Source organism: Amblyomma mixtum, chromosome 5 (genome assembly GCF_055824585.1).
Source record: "Amblyomma mixtum isolate Tamu chromosome 5, ASM5582458v1, whole genome shotgun sequence".
NCBI classification, from domain to species: Eukaryota; Metazoa; Arthropoda; class Arachnida; order Ixodida; family Ixodidae; genus Amblyomma; species Amblyomma mixtum.
In genome coordinates, this window is record NC_143016.1 from 60,532,714 (window position 1) to 60,552,658 (window position 19,945).

Below are 19,945 nucleotides of genomic sequence, written 5' to 3' on the forward strand. Positions count from 1 at the left end.
TCATGGGTTAAAGTCAAGTAGCAGAAAAATATATTCCAGTTTCAACTCATAGCTTTCTCAGCAATAAATGTGTCTCTTGCAGATGAACAAACATCAAGAGGAACATAAAATCTAATGCAATCCAATTTTATTTAGAACAAAAATTGGATGTAATTTTCCTCAGTTGCCCTTTAACAGCTTTGTAGCAGCATGGTTTTAGACACAAATCTCAGGGCTTCTTGGCAGGTTGCACCTTTGATTAGTTAGAGATTTGTCTCAATTCTGTTTCATTCAGCTTCTCTTGGTTTTGGATTTCCTCTTTTTCTAAAAGTTCGCAGCAGTTTCTTTTCATTTGTCGCTTTAAAATTGAGGAGCATATAGGACAGAAAGGCACGGTGGATGTTTTTCGTTTCTATTCTGTTATAATCACTGAAGAAAAGCTTGCTTAGTGACCAATTTTTAGAGGATTTTGTGATTAGTTGTGTGCTGCACACTTACAAGAATGCCAGCCCATGGGAACATTGGTCCTAGGCACATATGTTTAGAAGGAGAAACTAGAAATTGATTTATCTTCTTGCCTTGTCACTGAAGCCTTTAGCATCAAAAAAAGACTTTAAAATCAAGAAAATTACATTATGTCACAAGGATGGCATCCCAATAATTTCATAGATGTGCTGAAATGTTTACTGATTTTTCTTATGTTTTGTCATGCCCTTTACTACATTTGTGTTTCTGGCACATGTTTACCATAGGCGTCTTTTCTGTCAGGCTGTTTGGTTTTCTCTTTGGAGAAACTGAGAGCTTAGTAATATATGTACTGTGCCTCATGAAAATCGTGCAAGATGCTTGGGTTATTACTTTCTCTGCTGTTATTGGGGTGCTCCCTTGTTGTTTCTACTAGGGTTTTAAAACTTTGTTTGTTGCAGCTGTCTGGCCATATTTTCTTACTTTTGCAGCTGATCGCAGGTATTTGTGTTCCTGCACTACATTTTATTCTATGCACTCGACTTAGGGCCGAGCTCTTGTGCGGGTTGCTCCCCCTAACTTGGGAGCTGATATTTTGGGGGAAATTCCGGCAAAAGAGCAGCTGTGTTTGACTTACGTATAACTTTCCTATTGCGGCATGCTTCCCGGGGGGCTTCCAGGTGACGTCAGCTGCCTGCTGCTATTACCATTGGTACCATCTTCCAGCACACTCTGCTATGCACGATGATGATGATGGTTATGAATTTTTATGGGGCAAGGGCATCTGTGGCGAAAAAGCACCATGACACAAGGCGTTTTTGTTGACTCAAGGGGGGGGGGGGGGGAGTGTCAAAGACCCATTTCTCAAGCATTTCACCCCATCAAAGCTGAGCACGAAGGCAGGGGAAAGCTCGTACTCATTTTATCACCAGTGGCAGCGCTGAAGACTCCCACATGCAAGGTCACTAAACCACTAGGCCACCACAAAGGTGTACTGCTGTGTACCGGCGTGTCATTTAATACAGGATTGAGATGCCTAACTCAGCGTAGACAGTCACGGCTGACCACAAAATGATGCCGACAAGACTGCTAAGAAATGGTGCTAAGAAAAGCACCATTTCAGCTCATGCTTATAGGTTTTGAATTATTGGCAGGCTGTGTCCCAGGACATTGTTGCCATGCTGTATCCCTGGACATTATTGTTAAAAGTTTTAAATTTAAAGTAATTTAGAATGCCATTAATGGAACTGACAATGACTTCATTTACGAGGGTGGTGAGGAGCCGGACCTGCACGGCGGCTATAGTGATAGCGATGAAGACCTTAAAGCTATCTGCAACTGGCTGCCATATTTAGTGTCAAACTTTATGGCACAGTAAGGTAGTTTCTCCGGAATATTGTTGTAGAATTGAATTGAAAAGTGCTGCTTTCGTGTGAGCCACACCTTGCCAAAATTGCAAAAAAATAAGTGGAGCCTTTAGTCAAGTGTGTATGGTATTTATGCACACATACTGCTTTTGCAAATGGCATGTGCTGAGTTCTCATTAATTTTCATAAGTGACAACAGCGGTGCTTTCAAAGCTGTATTTAAAGTTGATTGGATGGAAGCTTAAGGCTTTCAAACAGTGAAATGAACATGTCAAATGTTGTTTCGTGCAGTTGCTGTCAGAAGACCAGTTCAAATGCATCGAAAAGATCAAGACGACCGGCTACACATACATGGCAGCTGCTGGCCTCACCATGGCACAGGAGGACATAGCGCGCAATGTTCATGTTGTGGCGATGGCAGAGTATGCACTCAGGATGAGGGAGCAGCTTCACCATGTCAACGAGCACTCCTTCAACCACTTCAAGATCAGGATAGGTTTGTTGTCCTTCATTCCTTCCTGCTCTATTATGAAAAGGAAAATGCTGTATTTTATCATCAAGCATCTTACACAGTGTGCTACACTACCAGAAGTATTGTGCTACCTTTCTTCATGAGGAAAGTCACTTGCTAGGGTTGGTATACATAATACTACATACTTAAGATTACATTGTTTCTCTGCTGTAGTGTTTTATAACGATGTGTTGCAACTGCCATCTTCCTAGTAATCAGTAAAGATTAGGTCTGAATCAGTTTAAAAATAATTGCATTCCACTGCTACGAAAGAGTTGCACCTTATTGCATTTTCACAGGTTACCAGCAGCTTGGGCATCTAATGGAAACCGTGTCTTGAAAGCAGCTCTACTCAGAAAGCAGCATGTACTCAGTCAGGGTAATTGTGATGATAATCTGCCATTTTATTCAAACTTATGTGCATATCAGCTGTGCATTATAGTTTAGTTATTAGATATGTGTTAATATTCATTATTGAATGCCAGAAAGTGTGCTTGAGCTGGGCAGAATAGTTTATATTTAGATATGCCTTAATATTAATTCTTGATTGCCAGAAAGATGTGCTTTCTTTTGTGCCTGTCCTGCAAACCTCCTTGCCTCAGTTGTTTTGGTTGAACGTACCGTGCTGTGGGTAAGGAATAAATAAATAAACAATAAATAACACCGATACTGCAGGTGTAGCTGAAGTTTTTCAGGTGCAAGACTGGTAGCACCAGTCAAGGGAACATTGGGCTGTTTTTGCGGTGTGTGCTTTGTCCAAACTAAATGTTTTTCAGTGCATGTGTTTGAAAATAGAGTTCTTCACTTGCTTGCAATAACATACAACAAATGCAGCCATGCAGAAAGCGTGCATCTGCTGCAATGATTGAGAGCGTTTCAATCCATGACAGCTGAGGAGTAGGCTGGGAAGTCCACTGAGATTCCTCACATTTCTCCCTCCTTGTGTGTGTGAAGGAATAATCTCCCAACATATCATCTCGTGCTTACAAAAACTGTGCATATTGTCAATGCTGAGCTGTTCACTCGTGTCTGTCTTGAAAGAAGTGGCGCGTGAACGCATCATATTCTCATGGCTCCTGCGTAACTTCCATGTTTCGAGCATAGAATTATTATCGCTAGCAGTCTGTCGGATTCCAAGAAACTGCTAGCAGCCAAAATCGCACTTTAGATTTGAGCAGAATAACTTCAATAATGGCTCAGATAGATGGCAGGTATTTTGACTGGAGGATGTGCTGTGGCCAAGCACCCTAGCAGTTGAAATAGATAAATTGACTGAGAATCAGGTAGAAAGGTTAGTATGCCACGAGTTGTTCAGCCCGCAAGCTAACATCGGTGTGATACCTATGTCACATGGGTATCACACCATTTATCAAATCATTGGTCAATTCAGCACTTTTTCGAAATCGGTTAGGCCTAAGTTGATGATGGAAAAAACTGTTCAGATTTTGGAGGCTTTGTAGCTGTGAGAGCTTGCACATTTGGACATGGGCACTCACATTTATGCACTCTGAAATGGTAATAAAAGCAGTCAATAAATACCCCTGTCAAGCATGCAAGTTAAGTGTACTTACAAGGAGTTTCACTCACAGTAAGTGCACTCTGGCAGTTCCAGATGGTGCAAGTGGAGTGTCACTTTCAAATGAGTGCGCTCCGTTTAGAGTTCACGGAATACACTTCGCTGGTGGAGTATGTTGCCTTGCCAGCAGCCATTTCAAAAGCACAAAATGTAATGTGTAAAAAAAAGACAGAAATGATATATTTTAGGTTTTGAATACCTTTAAGGAATTTTTCTGTTACAGCAAGAAGCAAAATGTGGGAAAGAAACGAGAAATGATAATCATGTGCACAACTTGCGTCGCGAGGCATGATGCGGCACTGCAGCGATGCCATTTCCATTCAGCTCATGTTTGCGAGCCAGCTGGTGGGATGAGGATGTGCTGACCACACCATTCATGTTATGAAATGTCTGTACGGCTTGTGAGGCGTTGTTGACACTTCTGATTGCTGCGAACTTGTTGCTACCGCCGAACTTCTTTCTGCCTCTCTGCCATTGCACACCGCCATGTTTTTTGCTGTCAGAATTCCCGATAGGCTAAGAACTCGTCATGGCCAGTCTTGACTTACAATACCTTAATAATATAAAAACTTTTTCTTTTTTGTTGCTTAAAACTTGCTTAAAATTATTTTTATTTCTTTTCTGCGTCAAACAATCACTCCTAAAGGGCAACTGCTGATGTTTTAGAATTCAATGAGGTTAAAAGGGCCGAATCTGTGAAACGTGCAGGTAAAGCGTAAAGACCTTTTGAGCTAGCATTTGAAATGGTGACGTAATAGCCAATTAAAATCGCGACCGCCGTCAGGCTTCTCCGTAGTGCGCAGCACGAAGTTGGGGGCACATGATGACGTCATCTAGGGCATCGGTACATTTCCACCATATAAATGTTTGCTTTGAAGGAAGAAAATGAGCACCACTGAAGGCAAAGTCCACCAAGCCTTGTTTGCCAGCATCCAGCGATGCACGGCAGGTTGTGGTTGATGGCAGCGAAAATTTGAAATCTTACTGTCCGGGACGTCACATGAAGGTTCTCTGCTCTCCTCTGGTGTTTTGAGGAGAAGCCTGACATTCATTTGTTGGCAATGTCGCCATTTTAAATGCTGGTGCAAAAGAAAACTTTACCACGCTTTACCTACAGCCATTTAGTTGAACCATTGAATATCGCAGATTTTCAAAAAGTGGTGCAGCTGCTCTTTAAGAGGTTTTTTTCTTTCTCATTTACATTGTCAAATATTCAGGTATTTTTCGTTGCCATGCATTTTACTATGAGTGCACTCTTTCCCATTCAGCATCATTTAGTTTTCTAAAGTCTCACTCGTGATGCTGAAGCGCTCTCCCCATATGTGCACTTACACATTAGCAGGCAAAAAATGGCAGGAGGAGGGAGAAAGCACGAAGACACTGAAATTCAAATTTTTACTGGAGATAACTCAGATTCTTTCAAGGCGTACAAGAAGTACATGGGTGAAACGAATTCCAGGCATACTGCAACTTTAGTGAATAGTGTTGCGGGGCCCATTAAGGTTTCTTGGCTAGTACTCTTGTGAATTTTCATTTTGTGTCATCGTAAAAAGAAATGCATGCATAATTTAGCCTTCACTTACCATTCATGTGTTGAGAAATGTTGAGAACATGTAAATAATAGTGACCACAGTAAACTGTCGTAAAACAATTAATAGCGACTAGGTTCTGTGATCTTATTTATACTAACATCAGTGTTGATGTAACCTGTCGGATGCACTGCACATTCAGCAAGAGATATGAATGAGCTGCAGTCCATGCAGGTGATATTACTAAATGTAGGCTGTGCCGAGGGGTGCATTTTTATGAGAACAAACTGCACCTGTGATAGCCAGCCAACAAGTGACAATTCTAGCTTTTTTTTTTAGTAGAAGTAATATTCTTGATGGAATACATAAATCTGCCTGTTTTTTTTTTCTTTGCCTATTTTTTCCACATTATAGCTTTGAATAATGTGCGGAAGGGATGCTAGGAGCGTTTGGAAGAAATGGGTGCGTGAAATTTGTTCCTTTCAGGAGCAGAATTCGTTCCTTTCAGAAGCACAAGTCGCAGCTTTGTCAGTGTGGCAAAGACAAGTTATTGGCTGCTGAGGCATGGTAACATGGAGTGGGGTTTGAAATACATGCAGCTCTTGCTAAATTCTCTGTATTTCATTAAAAAGTCTTTCTCTCTCTCTTGGGGAAGGGAACGAGGTGAGAAGGAAACTGCGCTCGCTGTGAGGAGTCTGCCACATTCTGGGGTGTGCTTCATCTAGTTTCGCTATATTCCATTTTCTGTGCCTATGCACTTGATTTCTTTCTTTTCACAACCCTCTTTCTTTGCTTGATCTTGGGTGACGTGCAAAAATTTAGTTTCTTAACTGCTAGAAAGCTTCACTTTTAGTCGCCAAGGTACCGCACAATCACACTTACAGTACTACCGCCAACACTGCACTTGTGAAAATGCTGACACGCAACGATCTAGCGCGTGCTTCTCACTTTGCCAGTAGCAGCATGAATCATGAACATCATGCTTATAATCTTGGACCTGCTGGTATATAAATGTTTGAGTGTGACACATTAGCATTTTAACAAGATTAAACACTACTGGTAAAGGGCACAAGGCTTAGTAAGCTGCTGCATAATGGGGCTCCATCATTATGTGTCTGAATGCTTTCTTCTTCCGTAGCTTTTGTTTCTTACAACTGGCTCAGAAGTAGGATGGAAGCTGGCGCGTTTTTTTTTTTTTTTGAATGACTATGGAGGTGTGATCAGCAGACTGGAGCATTGCGCTAACTATACCTCATTTTGATCCTTGCAGGCCTGAATGTGGGACCCGTAGTGGCTGGCGTGATTGGTGCGAAGAAGCCCCATTATGACATTTGGGGAAATGCTGTCAATGTTGCCAGCCGGATGGACTCCACTGGTGAACTGGAAAAAATTCAGGTAGCATATTCTTTTCTCACCTTTCATGTTTTTTGAAACAAAAGTGGATGTCATCTGTCCATGCATATGCATTATTACTAGCACTAAGTCACACGAAGTATATACAAGAAATTTATAATTCACAAAATCGGAATACCAAGAATGTCTTGATCTGCATATGATTCTAGGAGTCAGACCAAACAAACGTGGTAAAAATAAACAACGGTCGAAATTCTAGAGGCCCATTTACTGTGTGATGTCAGTGCATGTTAAAGAACCCCAGGTGGTTGAAATTTCCAGAGCCCTTCACTACGGCCTCCCTCAGTGCCTGAGTCGCTTTGGTACGTCAGATCCCCATCAAGAAAAAAGTCCCATAGAAATCGGTGGCACAAAATGAGCAACGAGCTCAAAAAAGAGTATCGAGAAAAAGGCATTCAAAGCTGACCACCGCCTTTCCTTGTCCTGGAGGCATCATGTTTGCACTCCTAGGTGTTCTTCTCAATGCAGTGCTTCTTCTCTGACTCACTGTGTGCATAGCGTGCTTTTCAGCTGGTTGTAGTCGACTTGCATGCTAGCCACAGCATACGAAAAACTGCTGCACATCCGCGACGTCTAAGAAGTAAGCCACTTTACGCACCCCCACACGCAATGCCAGTGAGGAGCCTGAAGAGCTTGGATTAGCATCCATGACGCCCCCCATGGTACATTCATTTGAAGCAGGCCACAGAGAGGTCTTCTTACCATTCTTGATCATCGGTAGCTTTCAGTTCCAGCTGTGGTGACAGTGCGCCGTTTTGTACTTATTTCTGAAGGAGCGTCGGTCTGTGATCGCAGAAGTCCGAATCCAAAACCAGCACCTTCACTGTACTATGGCACTGCCAAACAATAAAATCCGAGATGACCACGGAAACATAGCCAACCGATTGCAAGACCAGACACAGCTTCAAATGCACCCTTATAGAATCCACTGGCTTCCAGGGGCAACCGCGGAGACCAGGGCTGACACTTGGCAGTCACATGACGAGACCTTTGAACTTTAGCTTTTGAAGCGAAAAGCTTCACTACGCTAGTCAACACCGCGCTTCGCGTGAGCCGGTGTATGTCGGAGCACGAGTGACGTCACGCACGGCGCAGGCTACTGCGCATGTGCGCCGCCGCTTCTCCTCCTCGCCACTGTTTGACCTTTCGCCGCACCCGTGCGCAGTGCGCATTTCAAAGGAGGCGTATATATAAGGCGCACTTGCCCATAGAACAGGCGCACGCTGCCGTGCGCTATGTGTCATCGTTTGACGCTCGCCGCAAGCGCGTGTTTATCGCGGATCACCGCAGCTTTTCGCTTCGAGATATCCAGGCTTAACCTTAGCTAAGCCCCAGCCAATTTTTTATATCACTTCTTCTGTGGATGGAGTCGAGGTGGGGTTCCAGATTTGAAGTTGAGGAAACAAGCTTTCCACTGAGCTCAAGACGGCGCCGATTGGTCGCTGCGCTGCAAAGATACCTTGGTTCAGAAATCACCAGTTTTTTAATCCTTTCAAGAATACATAGCATGCACAACTGCGGTTAGTAAAGTAGTGTCTTTTTTTTAGTACTTCCTGGTAGGTATGCGCTAAGAAACTTTGTGACAACATAGAAAGCAAGTCATACTAATACATATTTACATTTTTAGAAAGCCGAATTTTTGGTCATTTTTTTTTATTTGAAAGCCACCTCCCCACTTAGGCGTATTGCTCATTTTCAAAAATTTCTTGAGCACATCTTGGACACAAATGGCTGCTTTTATGCTATGTGAACTGTGGAGTACTTTACATGTTTTGAAATTTGGACTTCTGAGCACTTCCAGCCCGAGACCACCTGTTTTTCGGTGGCTTGATAAATCCAGCTCTCTATCACATTTCCGCAGTCGAGTACTTAGCACCTTTGTTGAGTTCTTGGTTGGGGCAAATGATTACAGTAGAGTTGCTGCCATTTGGCACCAGGCAAAGTAAGTGTCACATGGCACTTAAAATATTGTGCTGCAATTAACAGTTGTGCATCTGAGTGAGACCAGCCTCTTTTGTCTTTCTTTTCATTCATATACATGTGATCAGGTACATAGGACTCATGCATCACTTGAAATCAGCTGTGGGCTTGGATGTTGCAGTAGCCATAATTTCACCACTGGCATGTGTTAGGCAGGGCCATGTTGGCGGTGTTGTCAAGTTCAGAGCACTCCACCTAATCTCTTTGCCTTCCCTTGGTAACTAATGTAATGGTCTTGCTGCATTTACCACGATCATTATGCCACTATGTGGCTTCAGCTATTGGCGATTTTCGCAAAATCACTGCCATGTTATAGCCGCACTGCGAACTCATCCATGTAGGAGGACGTGTAGAAATCTGTCATTTGCTCTGTTACCTCAATGACTCATCGGTGTTTGCTGGTGAATGGTGAATTATGAATTAACACTAGAGGACCTGAGAACCCGTTTCTCATATGTACCCTGTTTGCTTCACACAGGTGACCCAGGAAGTTTACAGCATTCTGGAGCCTCTGGGGTATCCACTGGAATGCCGCGGTTACATCACCGTCAAAGGCAAAGGGGATATGCTCACCTATTTCCTGACGGGCAGGCGGAAGCCGGCGGTCGACTCTGGAAACCAGCTCTAACACACCTATTTGGTCCAAAGACTTGAAAGCATGCCAGAAGGCTCTTGTGCATAGCTGTGTGTGTGTGCGTATGTGTGTGTGTGCACGAGTGCAAGTGCGTGTGTAAATAGTACCACTAACTGTGAGACCATTGCAATTGTCACATCAGACACTGCTGAATAGTGCCAGATGAGCCCGTGATTAAGAGCTTATGATGTGGTCTAGCGACGAAATATTGCTAGTGAAGCATCGCAGCTCTAAGTAGTGGTGTAGTGCCCCTCTGTTAATGTTTACATTCCACTTTTTATGACATACCTCTTTGTTGGCATGTGCACAGCCTGATTTTGTTATGGTGTTGAATCTTGGCAGTGAAAGTTTTTGTTTGTACTTTGTCGAGAGGAACATGTTAGTGAAAAAGTAGTTTTTATTTTCTGGGGTTTTCTCATTGTTGAAAGGACCAATGTACAGTGGCCTTTGAGTGCCAACCTTGCGAGAGCAGTGTGAGAAAAGCGATGCTTGAAGAGGGAAAAGAATGAGGTGTGAGTGGCCTTTTTTTTTATTAGTCTACATGTGCGCAGTTTACTTTGAAGTTCTTTGCAGTTTGATGTCAGTTGCAAACCTTCCTCATGTGTATTGTTCAGGCAACTGAAACAGCTTATGATAGAAACCAATGCGAACAGTTCAATACGTTTTTTCTTTTCTCTCTGTCCTGCAGTTTTTAACTGTCATCTTCAGCTTATGATAGAGTTGATATGATTGGAAGCTAATTGCAGCAAACCTTCATTAACTTGAATTTGCGCTTGAAGCTAGTTTTTCATGTCACAAAATTAGCTGAAGTGGATGCTGTATGTTTGTCATTGCACATCATGACACGATTTTGAAACAAAATTTAAGATATCTCAAAGCCTGGCCTATGAGAATTTAGAAGAGGGCTGCCAGCAAGCAATTTGCATGGCCTGTGGGCCTTGCTTTGATGTAATGAGTAGTGGTGTGCGAATATCAGATTTTTCGAATACGAATCGAATACGAATACTTGATTCCGAATATCGAATCGAATATCGAATAATAAAGGACAGACGCATTTAACCACCCAAGAACATCACAGTTCAACTATCAGTGATGAAATGAGCACAAAAGATGTGTGTGGCTGCACAAAAAGTATCAAAGTCTCGAAAATTGTTCTTAGAAGAGTGGAAATATCAGAGAAGATGGCTAGTACACAGCATTGATCAAGGCTAGCTTGCCATAAGCACAAAAGCGCGTAGCTGCGATGAACATAAAAGGTTGTCGTGAAGGAAAACCGGCTGCTCCACATGGTCAGGCAGAAGTAGTTCCCTTCTAGCTGAAACAACTTTTACAGCCACAGAAAATGTCCTCTCAGTTGGCACTGAACTGGCTCCTACTGCGAGGTATTTCGTGCACAGCTCTGACTATACCAGCTTCGCAGGTATAGCCACAAAGAAGCTCACCAGTGCAGTCAGCTACTGCATCGTCCAACGTTACGCATTGCTCTGGGTGCCGCCATGTTGTTATGTCTCTGTCGATAGGACTTGCGAACCGAAATGAGCGCCGGTGCTCGCAATAGAATATTCGGCTAGATACGAATATTCGCGTCGTGTCGAATATTCGAAACAACACGAATACTTGGATTTTGAATCGAATACGAATACTAAAACTATAATATTCGGATTATATTCGAAAATTTCGAATATTCGCACACCCCTAGTAATGAGCAATTCTGTGCTAGTGGGCTGCACAATGCGCCCTTTGCTTCATTTACTTTTCATGATTTCCGTGCCAGCATCGCTGCCTTTGCTGCCAGCCACAAAACTTGCAGAATTTGCCCTGGAGATGTGAGGCAACAATAGAGCCTGTTTCGCAGTGATGCGATGGCCAGGCAGATCTAAAATAACTTTAGCCAGAGAGAAAGAAGGGATGTGAATTTAAACAGTCAGTTGGACTGACGGGCTTGGATAGCCTTGGCTATTTGCCGTGCATTGTTGCCACACCAGTTAATGGTGCGTTCATTGTTGCTGTCGAGGTGGTTTACATAGAAGAGCGCGCAATCGCATTGAAAACTGCACAGCAGCAGCATCCACTTAGATGATGGAGCCCACAGTGCGGGGATGATGGTGGGGGAGGGGGTTGGGGGGTGGGGGGTGTTGTTCGGAGGCACTTGCCTGTGCTCTCTCCTTCACGTGGGTTCACTCTGTTGGTCTGCGTGATTGCCATTGCCCATGCTTCGCATGGCGCGAGCATTCTTCCATGGCGCCACCTACAGCCGCGTAGCACTGTCTGGCATCATGGCTTGACAGGGTGTGGAACATGACAAAAGCACGACTCTGGCTCAGATACAACCTAAAATTATTGCTTGTAAACGGAACATGGCAACTGGCAATGTTCATGATTTTTAAAGCTGGTTTTTCACAGAAAAGTCATTTCCTTGAAGTTTACAGATTTTTTAGGCAGCTCGATAATTCAGACTATTTCTGGGTCCCACCGAGTCCAAAAAATTGGTCGCTGACTAATTTAGTGTTCAGTTTCCTTTGTGCAGTTTGCATTGCAAAATAAAGCTAGTTGGAAGGCTTAAAATTTTACTATGCACAGTCAACACCCAGAAAATTTTGGTGCCTACTGAAAACTCTGCTTATCTTGAAAGTTTTTGTCCATTGTTACAACTTGAAGTTAGTGGAGGTTTGCTGTAAGAAATTGACTTGCATTTTTATTCTTGATGGAAAAGAGGCATGCAAGTAAGAAAGCTGCTGAGTGACATTTTTTTGTGCATTGAATAATGCAACAAAAATATCAGACTTTTCCTGGACAATTTGTTTGCACTAAATGAGATAGAAGAGTCAAACGGAATTTTGGGGAATATGAGTTGCTCCTCTCTGTAGGCTTGAAAAATTCACGTAATTATAGCTGGAGTTTCATGAAAGCATGAATAATTATGCATACAGTATGCCAGCTTTTTTAGAGATATCATGTAGAAGCCTCTGATTTAACGTGACTTGTCTGCATCTTGACTCGCTGTTTCATTATTGATTATATTTTTGCCGCAGCTTCAGGTCTAGCTCAAGCCATTTCGCGCTGCTTATCCTCTGTAGTTAATCTGCATTCCTCTTCTAATCCAATGAAGTCATTGCATTTTGCATGCTCGTATTGACAGTTTACGTGAAGATTTAAAGGAAGTGTAATGAAGAAAAGACTGCGTAGGCTTCATTACCTAGCCGAATACCATCAAGAAAATAACTTTTAGGAGGACACAGAAGCAGCTACCATAGTGTGTGCTTCTTTTTCAGTGCAGCCCTTGTACTGTGTGCGTTAATACATGCTCAAAAGGGCACTTGAAAGCAGATCAAAAGCTAAAGGCTGCCTGAAATGTGCGTTTTTACACACACAAGGTGTGCCAGCGTTGGTACAGTGAAAGTCTCACGCTGTCTAGCTAGCTTTTGTATCGTCACTTTCATCTTGGCTAAAACAAATGTATGAGACGTGATTCGCGGTATATACATGCCGCTGATTGCTGCCCTGCAGCCAAGCTACCTGGCCTCTTGGCCATAGGGTTGCGGCATTTAGTGTAATGCTGCTGTAAGATTGCCACGAATCGTTACCAGTCATCATAGTTTTATGCACAAAATAAGTTGCCTCATGCAGGGAGCACCATTTTCACCAGGATTGCATTTTTCGCACTGATTATAGAAACAAGACTATGGTATACTGATATTTAATGTGGTAACTTTTTTTTTTTTTTTTCCACAGATTAAGTTTGTTGATTATGAATGTCCTTTGCCATCTCCTTATAAGACTTTATACTCATGTCACCTGACTGTCTTGAAACATTCATGATAAGGTGCAAGGATTGGGTTATTTTGTGTTCTGGCACAAGGATTAAGTTATGTATTGCTTTCAAGACCCAACTTGGATGCGTTATTTTATGTGTAGGAGTGTGCATGTATGGATGATGTATGTGTGCATAAACACTGCATTTTTATTTACTTGTGGTTACTGTTGGAGTTTTATCGAAGTTTTAGCTTGAAAGTAGTTTTACGTATTTTTTAAACCCTTTCAGAGGTGGTGCATACTTGGGCATCGGTGCCCTTTGTCAAGAGCATTTTCATCAGTAATGCAACATTACTGCACATGTTCAGACTATCAAACAGTGTTGATGGAGTTCATGCTTCTGTACTATACGACCGTGTATATGCCGTAGTTCAGCAGTGCTCTTGAAACTTACCATTATGTAAAAAAAAAAAATCACTCGTGACTGCAAGCACTCTACTGACGTTGCACATCACCGCCCTGAACACTTGCCAGTCAGTGTAAATGAGTTCATTCATCTCATGCTGTTGTGCTGTCTACAAAACTTGTTCTACTTCTCTTTCTGTCCCAACACAAACGTTACTAGGAGACTGATGTAGTGGCTGTTTCTTCATGCTGGAATGGACCATTGTGAAAGCTCTTCTGTACAGTCCGCTTGTCTCTTGTGTTCTCCTGTGTGGTCAGTGCTATTGCATGTGATTTAGGCCTAAATTGATCACTTGTTTTATACGCATGCGTTCTCATCACTTCCCCTTTTTCTAGTCAGCATTGATCACTTGCTTAACTTGGAATCACTTTGTATAGATCTGCCCAGTCGTTCTAGTCGTAGTAAAGATGCCACTAATGAACAGGTTTGCAGAGCTGCCTGCTTTGCTGATCAGTGATGGGTCATTGGTTGTGTAGTGCAGTGCAGTTTCTACTTCGATTCCTGCTTCTTTTATGACAGCTGGCTTGCTATTGTATCTTATGCAGGTTGTCTCAGTGCAGTGTTCATGCAGATATGAAAGTAACTAAAGGCAGTATGTGAACACCAACAACTGTTTTTCTAGCGGTTGTGTTTTCTCGGTATGAATCATTTCCCTCATTTTGTTTTAAATTAAACGGACATTGTTCAAAAGGTTAAGCAAGTGCCTGTATCAATAGATTACGGGGGTCTAATGCAAAAAGGCTAATTTTTATGACAATGAAGCTTTTATAAGCTAGAAGAGGCCAACAAACAAAGTACAGGTATCGCCGCTGGTTGCTGTTTTCACGAGACCGCAGTGACATCGATGCAGTAGTTTAGTTGCAGACCTACAATGCCAGGCTACGCCATAATTCACTTCTGAATGGTGATCGCGGAGTCCTTTTCACCATTGACATCACGAGTTTGAATTGAGTGGTGGGAAAAAGTTGCATTTTACAGCAGCAGCTGTTGGGAGCACGGGATCCGGTTAATGCAGTGCCAGTGTTTTTTGGAATGACACAAAGGATTGTGAGGAAGCAAGGGGAAAGGAGATTGAAGCAGGTGCAATTCTCCATCATGAGTGGCAGCATAAGGATGTGACATGTACCTTACCAAAACAAGTAAAAAGCTCATTAGTTCATCTTTCATTAAATTGGAAATTTGGATAATTCGACCTGCCGGCTCAGTCCTGACCAATGCCTATGTAGTTCTGTGGCGTTGGACACTCGCTTATTCAGATGCTACGGGTCTTGCCCCGGTTAATTTATACGGGCTCCCGGAAGGAGGCCACATCCAAGTATTACCGGCGCGGCAAGAAATGGTTGAAGTAGCTCCACCCAATACCAGAGTTCCATGCTGCATAGCCGCTCGCGCACCTCTGACATGTGTATGACGGCAGGCATGACGACGAATGACGGCGCCGTTTCCGAGAGTAGGCGGACCTCTTAGTCTGGGTTTCACTTTTCTGAGCCTCGCACCAGCCTGCACCGACGGCAGCTTGACAAGCCAGAATTGGCCAGAGAACCTAACTCAGCTGAGTGCTGTTTCGAACGCTGGCACGTCACTGGTGTCTTCTACGCCCCCCCTTTTTTTTTCTCATTGGTTTGGCGCCACTGAGTCGTGTCCTTTGCTTCCGTCCACGTAGTTCTGTTCTTCCATTGCGCCAAAACTGCATGCTCATAACGGGCCGTTCATTGTTTGTGCATTGAAGTCTCCTCACACGTAATGGTGCCGCTTATAATGGGTGTGATGCAGTAGTGATAGAGCTCCGCTGCGCCACATTGTGTAGGACACGAGAGGCTCTTACGATTTTGGAGCAGTTCTGCTTCGGTTCTCCCAATAGTATGTAAACAATAAAGCATCGATGGAAACTTGAAAAACAGTCGTTGCCGCGCTGCTCTCTTCTCAAAATCGGGCAAATGTGGCTTAGTCTTTCACCAGATAAGTTTACCAAAATGCAAGCACTTCGTGACAATTTTTTCAGGGTCATTCGATAATTTAATTTTCAGGTCATTTGCATTGCAGATAATTTTTCCAGTCCCTTGATTCAAATTAATGAGCTTTTACTGTAGTGGTGAATAAACACTGTTATATTCGCCTCCACAAACAACTGTTGTTGAATCCCACATTACACTCTGGTATATATGCTTAAGTTTTCAATTCAAATTTTCTCTGCAGTAATTGCATCTTCTGCTGCTGAGCTAGCATAAGCATAGCATTGCTGCAGCGAACCTTGCAAATTATTTCTACTAAGTGAAAAAATTAAGTGAACTTGTCCTCGGTATCCCTTTAATGGAGAGCAGTCAGGCTTCTAGTATTTTTGTTCATGTTTGAGATGCTAACCTGGAAGTTATGAGATGAATTTATGAAATGTGACAGCAAAAAGAAAGGTTTCCAAATTTAAAAGCTACTGCATAGCATCACTTGCAGATGCGAAGTCCAGCATGAAGATATACTGTACAGGTCATATATAGTATCTGAGTTTGGGGTTGTGATTACAGCAGTCATGGCACATAAATACTTTGTCACCTCATATTGCTTAGAATTTTGCTGGGCTTCTATTCTTGCTTAGAAAGAGAAACAGGCAACACCTTTTTCACAGAGCTTCATTTAGGTAATCATCACAAGTCTACAAATTTACATTTGCCACGCAGTTACTGAATGAACCATCAAGTGTAACTAAATTGGTCTCATTTAAATAATTAGGTGAAGTGGACACACTTATCATGTCTTGCATCATGTCTTGTTTTGCTGAGCTTTATATTTTTTTTATACTCGTGTGAATGTTCAGCTTTAAAGGGACACTGAAGAGAAATTGAAGTTGGCTTGCATCGACAGAATACCAACTCCAGATTACAAAAACGCCACTCATACTGACAACAAAGCTCTTGTAACGTAGAAAAGAGCAAGAACCAAAATACAGGTATCGCCGCCACAGGCCAAACTCGCAAGTACAAGCGTGATGAGGTCATAGGACAAAGCAGTGTTGCTGGAACCAACGACGCTAGGACATGAGAAGTCACGAATCACTGAGTCGCAGCCAGTGCTTGCGCAAATCTCCTTAACGTCGCCAGATGGTGCCACGTACCCGACAGCTGCGCGTGCGCCTGCAGCATCGGTACCAATCAGCGTCTGCTCACCAGCAGTAGGCGGGCTCCCGGTATTCCGCTAACGCTAACAAGGTACAAGGTATGCTAAAGGTGTCTATTTGCGAGAACTTCGTTGAGGACTTCGAGAACGAGATCCATCGTAACGCTGGCAAAAGGCCCGTGCAAACGTAAACGAAGCGACGGTAGCGACGGCCGCAATAGCCGATAGATGCCTTCAACGTGCAGCCGGCGGTAGCTTTCTTTTCGGCTGCTGCCAGGCCGCACTATTGGCCGTCAGAAGTCACGGAGTCTGCGTTACGTCATGTGCACGTCATGTTTCACGTCACTTAGTCCTGTGTCGTCATAAGAGAATCCCAAGTTTGAATCAGTGCGGCGGGAAAAACTTTTTCAACTTTGAATCCAAATTTCTTAGAAATAAATGCGTCTTTCGCTGCCGGCCAAGTGGCAACAAAGCCATGAAATGCCGAACTATCGGATTTTGCTTTAAAAAATATATTAATAGAGCTCTCCTCACTGTCCCTTTAAGGACCTGCGTGCTGCTATCGGGTCCTGTGTCCTGCATAAATGGTCACCTCCACTGACCAAGAGCACTTTCCTCATGTTAACTGCCTCTGATTTCTGCTTCCGTTTTTATACAGCCTGATTGTTGAACCTCACTGCAACAATGCCAACTTTCCACAATATGTTTTGATTTTAACTGATTTATAGCACCAAGTACAAATACTTTTTTGCTACTTGTGCATTCTTTCAACTTGGGAGCTTTGTTCTTTTTGTAATCGCAGTCAGGGTATTGCATTGTATGTAATGCGGACCAAGCTTTAAATGCAGGATGGCTCATGCTGTGTTGTTACAGTTTCATATCATGTGAATCGAATAATGACATCTTTCATTCATTATGCTTGAGAATAACATCTAGTATATTGACACTGTCAGTGAAACAGGGGATAACGGCATCTTCTTAATAAGGTGTAGTTTCAGAAAACTAAATGAAAAAGTGTGGTGCACTTGACTCGGTAGGTGTTCAACCCCTTAGTTTCTTCATTGCTCACAAAAAACATGTGAACAGTGATCATACAAGCTTGCATTGGTGCCATTCAGTGATGCTAGCTGCTGGTGTGTAGGCTTGTTGGGTTCCATCATGCTCTTGGTGCTCAAGTCAAGCATTAATGTCATGGCCTGTTTTTTTCTTAAAGATCAGATTGAATAGCACTAAACTCAAGAAAGTTGCACTACATGCCATTTGTTTTATAGTCGAGTACATTGATTAAAATTTTTAGTCTACAATTTCATAAGTGCTCTTCAGTATGACCATGTTTGTTCAATAGTCTCTTGAATTCAGTAGCTGTTTCAGTCAATCATTTAATGAAAAGAAGATGCTAAACACACACTAGGACAAGAGATTTTGAGCTTTCATCACTGTAAAAATCACTGTCCTGTAAAAGAAGCTTGGTCCTTCCTTGGTGGGGGAGTGGACGAAGCCTGTAAGAGGTTCACATGTATTCTTCCTGAAGACTGCCACAGAAAAGTAATCTCTGGGTTAATGTTCTTGATGTGATTATGCGTGTGAACAGTTGAAAAGGCTACATTAATTTGGCCCTTCCTTTGCATAGAGCGCTAACATAGCTGGAAGTTTATGATTGCTTATAGAGGAAGGTATTGTAAAGTTATATTGGCACATACAGTTTGTCATGACTATTTTAAAAGTTTGCACTCTTTGTTATCTCAAGAACTGTAAGGCACCCAGTTTCATGAATATGTTGCAGCAGGTTGAACTGATCACTATTTTCTTAGCGTGTTAAATGCAGGTGGTTGGCATACATAGTTAAGCATCTCATTCTTGTGCCAAACAATTTCCCCAGAGCTAAATTATTTGCACTTACTCACACTTTCATGTACACATAGTCATAGGTGGTGTATTGGCTTACATACATCATCTGTTGTTTGTAGTTGCCCTCTGCGCAGAACCTCATTGCTTTGACACCTAAGGTTTTGCTTGTCGTTTTCTTCATAACAGATTTTATCGCTTACTGTGTGAGGTTACAAGCATCAATCACACTCTATGTACATAAGATGTTTAAGAACTTGTGCTTCTTTCAAGACGTGTCATTTCACTCTCTTCTTGCACTTAATATGACCGACTTCTTCAGGCCTGTGTCGGAGATGCTTCTGTTACTCTTAAGATGCATATAAACAATGTTGAATGTGATTTGTGTGTAGTTTCCTTGATTTATGGGCTGCTTTTGCTGTTGAAGAACAAACACATGTGGCTTAATGCTCGTTTCTCAGTTCGATATATACTGCCACTCCCCTTTATAACTATACTATGCACAGATCATTAGATGGTGGGCATACTTTACTACAAACAGTCATGAACTCAAAGGAATAATGTGATACAAGTGATAACTTACTACTAGTGCCTTCTTGAGTGACAACGTGTATCCAACCCTTTACATTTCTCTATCACAACTTGTCAAAGGAAAAAGCATAAGCAAAATAAAGGGCAGTATTGCTTACAGTACCTTGTTACAGCAAACAGTGAGGATAAGAACAACACAAAATTAAAATCATGCATGCTTGACAACGTAATGCTCACACTGGGTCCAAATGCAAGAGCACTAAAACAACAGTGACAACTTGCCAAACTTTAAGAGATGCAAGACAAGCCAGAGGGATAAACCTATGCCAAACTGCAAGGCAGATAAGACATTATTATGAAGTCAGGATAAAAAAACAGTGTCTAGACATCCAGGCACCAGACAAGCCCAACTCCATCGCATACAGTGACATGCCACATACTTAGTTATTCCTTTCTTCTTTATGGGATGCACTTTCATGTTTATGTGTGTATTCTCAAGCATACATCATGAAAAGCAAGAATATGACTACTGGTATGACATACCTAGTTCATTTTATACCATAATGGCGGCTTTTGTTTGTTGCCTGCTGCAACTTAAAGGAGTACAGACACCAAAGTTTTGTTTGCATGTTTTGTTTGTGATGATGCATAACACGTTAGTATGCATGGATCGTCAAGTGGTATCCCCTAAGATCACTAAATAATTTCTAACTGAATTTCTTTTCTCGAGCTCTTTTGGTTTCAACAATTGAATGATAACTTTGTCGTCAAGGTAGGTTTAGGTGATG

The 19,945-nt window shown here is 42.4% G+C and overlaps 1 protein-coding gene across 5 annotated transcripts in view; it reads left to right on the top strand.

Annotated features, from left to right (window-relative positions):
• LOC149342368 (adenylate cyclase type 5-like) overlaps window positions 1-19,007 on the top strand; it is a 236,149-nt gene extending 217,142 nt beyond the window's left edge. For all 5 annotated transcript variants that reach the window (XM_089544648.1, XM_089544649.1, XM_089544647.1 and 2 more), the window contains 3 exons: window positions 2,103-2,307; window positions 6,698-6,822; window positions 9,299-19,007. In XM_089544648.1, the coding sequence (XP_089400774.1) occupies window positions 2,103-2,307; window positions 6,698-6,822; window positions 9,299-9,448 (480 nt within the window). In that variant the 3' untranslated portion in view covers window positions 9,449-19,007. The remainder of the gene's footprint in view (window positions 1-2,102; window positions 2,308-6,697; window positions 6,823-9,298) is intronic.
• Window positions 19,008-19,945: the final 938 nt, after the last annotated feature.